The sequence below is a fragment of the Sinocyclocheilus grahami genome, unplaced genomic scaffold (assembly GCF_001515645.1).
Source record: "Sinocyclocheilus grahami isolate Dianchi unplaced genomic scaffold, SAMN03320097.WGS_v1.1 scaffold96.1, whole genome shotgun sequence".
Lineage (NCBI taxonomy): Eukaryota > Metazoa > Chordata > Actinopteri > Cypriniformes > Cyprinidae > Sinocyclocheilus > Sinocyclocheilus grahami.
Genome location: NW_015505275.1, coordinates 1,818,198 through 1,821,767, shown reverse-complemented (window position 1 = coordinate 1,821,767; position 3,570 = coordinate 1,818,198). Strand labels below are relative to the sequence as shown.

General features: G+C 40.6%; 1 protein-coding gene across 1 annotated transcript in view; it reads right to left on the bottom strand.

Annotated features, from left to right (window-relative positions):
* The window catches only part of LOC107587864 (chromodomain-helicase-DNA-binding protein 4-like), a 7,971-nt gene extending 5,872 nt beyond the window's left edge, over positions 1–2,099 (bottom strand). Inside the window, exons 1-3 of the mRNA XM_016275827.1 lie at positions 2,091–2,099; positions 1,488–1,625; positions 309–354 (exon numbers count right to left, since the gene is read on the bottom strand). Coding sequence (XP_016131313.1) covers positions 309–354; positions 1,488–1,625; positions 2,091–2,099 — 193 coding nt within the window. The remainder of the gene's footprint in view (positions 1–308; positions 355–1,487; positions 1,626–2,090) is intronic.
* Between the last annotated feature and the right edge of the window lie 1,471 nt (positions 2,100–3,570).

Here is a 3,570-nt window from a genome sequence, read left to right as displayed (position 1 = left end):
TTCTTCTCCCCTAAAACTGATCGTGCAGACCAAACCGTAAGGCCTAGAGACTTGAAACTTGGCCAAATGATAGAGCTCAATTTGGGAGAACCTAACAAAGTCTCAGCCCAATCGGCCAATAGGTGGCGCTACAGCGCAGAAAACTAAAATATCAGACATTTTTGGCCCTAACTCGTGCACCTTTTGTCGTAGACTCAAAATTTTACATCGTTGCGATCCTTGGATCAGCCCGAACAAAAGTGGAGTCAGTCAGATTTTCTCTAGGACGCACGGTTTTTCCGTAAAATTGACCTATATGCCAAACTTACTTTTGCGAACTAGTCCTAGGTTTTTCGCCTGATCGGAACCAAACCACTGCAAAAATATTCGGTGGACATTGAATATCAATAATTATCAAAAAAAAGTTTAAATTTCGATTGTTGCGCGAAACCGTTCCCCAAAAAGCATCTATGCTAACGTTAGCCAAATATTATTTTAGCTATAACTCTTGAACGGAAAGAGATATCTTCACCAAATTCGGTACACATGTGTATGAGCTCAATATTTGGTGAAATAAAAAAAATTGCGCAGCTCTACCACTTGGTGGCGCTATAAAAATGGAAAAAACATAAGAACGAATATAACTTTGCAACCGTTTGTCCGATTGACTTGAAAATTGGTATGCAGTGTGTTTGTCCAGTGTGCCATAAGTGTCTATGAGGACATTTGCGTATATAAAAAAACAGGGCCGCCATTGGCCAAAGACATTTAAGCACCTATAAGACAAGGTTAACGGAGGTCGATCGGGACGAAACTCAGTGGGCATGTTCGACTTATGGCCCTAAAGGTCTGTAAGAATTTTGAAAGAAATCGGCCACTAGTTGGCGCTAAAGAGTTTTATGGCTCTGTAATCACGTGGTGTTTCAGTCATCCCCACAATATGCATATCATTGCATCAACTTTGCCTCAAGAACCAACTTTGAGCAACTTTGCCTCAAGAACCATTGCTTAATGTTGCTCTAAACCTGTATGACTTTCTCCATAAAGGATGCAAAAGCACCATAAAAGTACTCCACAAGCTCTGCACTATTTTTCTTCTGAATTCATTTGATAGCTTTATGTGAGAAAAAAGCTAAATATATGTAGTTATAACCTCTAGTGGAGAAGATAACTGCTGAAATCGGATCACTGAGTGAGTGAGCTGAACTAAAGGGCCGAATAAGTCAGATTTGTGAATGAATCATTCAAACTGGTTTTGTAAACCAAATCAAACTGGTTCACAGAAGAAAAGAAAAAAAAAAACTTGATCAGTCAGAATGAATGAATCAATTAGACAGCATTTAAAATTAAACAACAGCCATTTCATTTTAATCAGAATTTAGGATGAAATGAAGTCGTACAGGTTTGGAAAGACAGGAGGGTGATGACAGAATTCAGATTTTTGGATGAACAAATCCTTTAATTAGTAGATATTTTGGTGTGTCACTCATCTGACACAAGGAGCTTACCTTTGACTGGTTATTTTTCAGTCTATGGGCTTCATCTACTACAAGACAAGCCCAGTCGATGGAGCCCAGGATGGCTTGATCGATTGTGATCAGCTCATAGGAGGTCAACAGCACATGGAACTTCACAGAAGCCTCTTTCTACACAGATAAAGAGAGATTCAGGAACCACACAATGTAAACAGATAAATTCCTAATTGCATCTACTTCCGGAAGGCCAAATAAAGTGCTTTTGCTTTCGCACTGAAACACAGCGTCTCCCTGACATTAGAGCCTGACCGATATGGTTTTTTTGGGGCCGATACCAGATAAAAAAAAAAAAAAGACACCAAAAAACCCAGATACCGCTATATCGGCCGATATTCTTTGTGTATATTATAGTGCCCCACTGTATATATATGCGACATATTTGTACTAGACAAGTGTAAAATTTCTGTGGATAAAAAAATATATATTCTGAACCCCATGTGGATTTACACAAACAGAAAGTCAAAAAGTGTTACTTTGTGCCTCGCTCTCCCCTACCTCTGTAAATAAATACAATATAAATTCACGTCTCGCACACTTGAATGCCCTTTGAATGTAACGTGTACGTTCCCATGGAACTGGAATCATTGCGGAATTTCATGTAAACTCCGCTTCGCAGGGCACTTACGGTCGATTAAGACAACGCGTGAATGCTGCCTGAACAAGAAACCTCCTTAGTGACACCAGTCAACACTTTCCATTCAGTATCTTGCGAACGCGGCGGCGGATCTCCACCAAATTCGGGGGATCCCTTCAGCTCGAGGAGCCCTCTTGAACGCCACCCTCCGCGCGTCGGTAGCCCCCCGGGATCGCTAGATCGGTCGGCGCCGGACCGCAAATTTAACCACACGTAACTCCCGAACCCCGGGGGCTATCCACGCGGGGGTGGACTCATTCGAAAGAGGGCCTCGAGACGTACACTCGATTCGCGTTCGAGAGGGTTCCTCGAGCTAAAGAGATCCCCCGAATTTGGTGCGGATTAAACTCCCGAACCCCGGGGGCTATCCACGCGGGGGTGGACTCATTCGAAAGAGGGCCTCGAGACGTACACTCGATTCGCGTTCGAGAGGGTTCCTCGAGCTGAAGAGATCCCCCGAATTTGGTGCGGATTAGCCGCGCCGCTACGGAGATATGGCCGTTTAAAGTTTCAATGGTTTTCCATAGACTTAAGCTTTAAAGCGTTTCATCCAGGTTGCTAGTAGCAAACAATGGAGCACACTCTGCTGGACAAACTAAAAAATCATATCAGCGGCATATTCGCCGATACCGATATATCGGCGACAGGCTCATATCGGCCGATAATATCGGCAAAACGATATATCAACAGCTCTACCTGACATGGCTGCATCAACACTACTGCTGTTCCTGAAACCACGCCTTCTTTCTTTGCATGCACATTTGGGCGGCATTATGCTATTTCCACAGTGACGTAGACATGTGGGGGGGCATTAGAATGAGCCGTTTTAGGTAGGCGTGGTTGACTCTTAACTTTTATAAAGAATATCTCTTTTGATTTGAGACTTTAGTCTTTGCAACTTTACAGATCTTCTTTATGCACCAAGAGATTGTAACACTCCAAAGAGAAAGGAAAACTTGAAATCGCATCATTATGACCCCTTTAAAGAATATAATACTTTTGATCAAAAAAAATTATCCAAAGTCACAGACTTTTATAAATGATTACAAAAGATTTCTACTGTAAATAAATGCTATACTATTGAACTTTATATTCATCAAATACTCCTGGGAAATAAATACATCAGAGCTTCCATAAATTAAGCAGCACAACTATTTTAACACTGCTAATAATTTTTAAAATGTTTCTTGAGCACTAAATCAGCATATCAGAATGATTTCCGAATGATCATGAGATGGTGGCGATTTCAGTAATGGCTGCTGAAAATTCAGTTCTGCCATCACAGGAATAAATTACATTTAAAATAAAAAAAGAAAAGTTATTTTAACTTGTAATAATAATGACTAATAATACATAGTAAATAATAATACAGTTTTTGTTTTATTTTTTATCAAATAAATGCAGCCTTGGAGAGTACAAAAT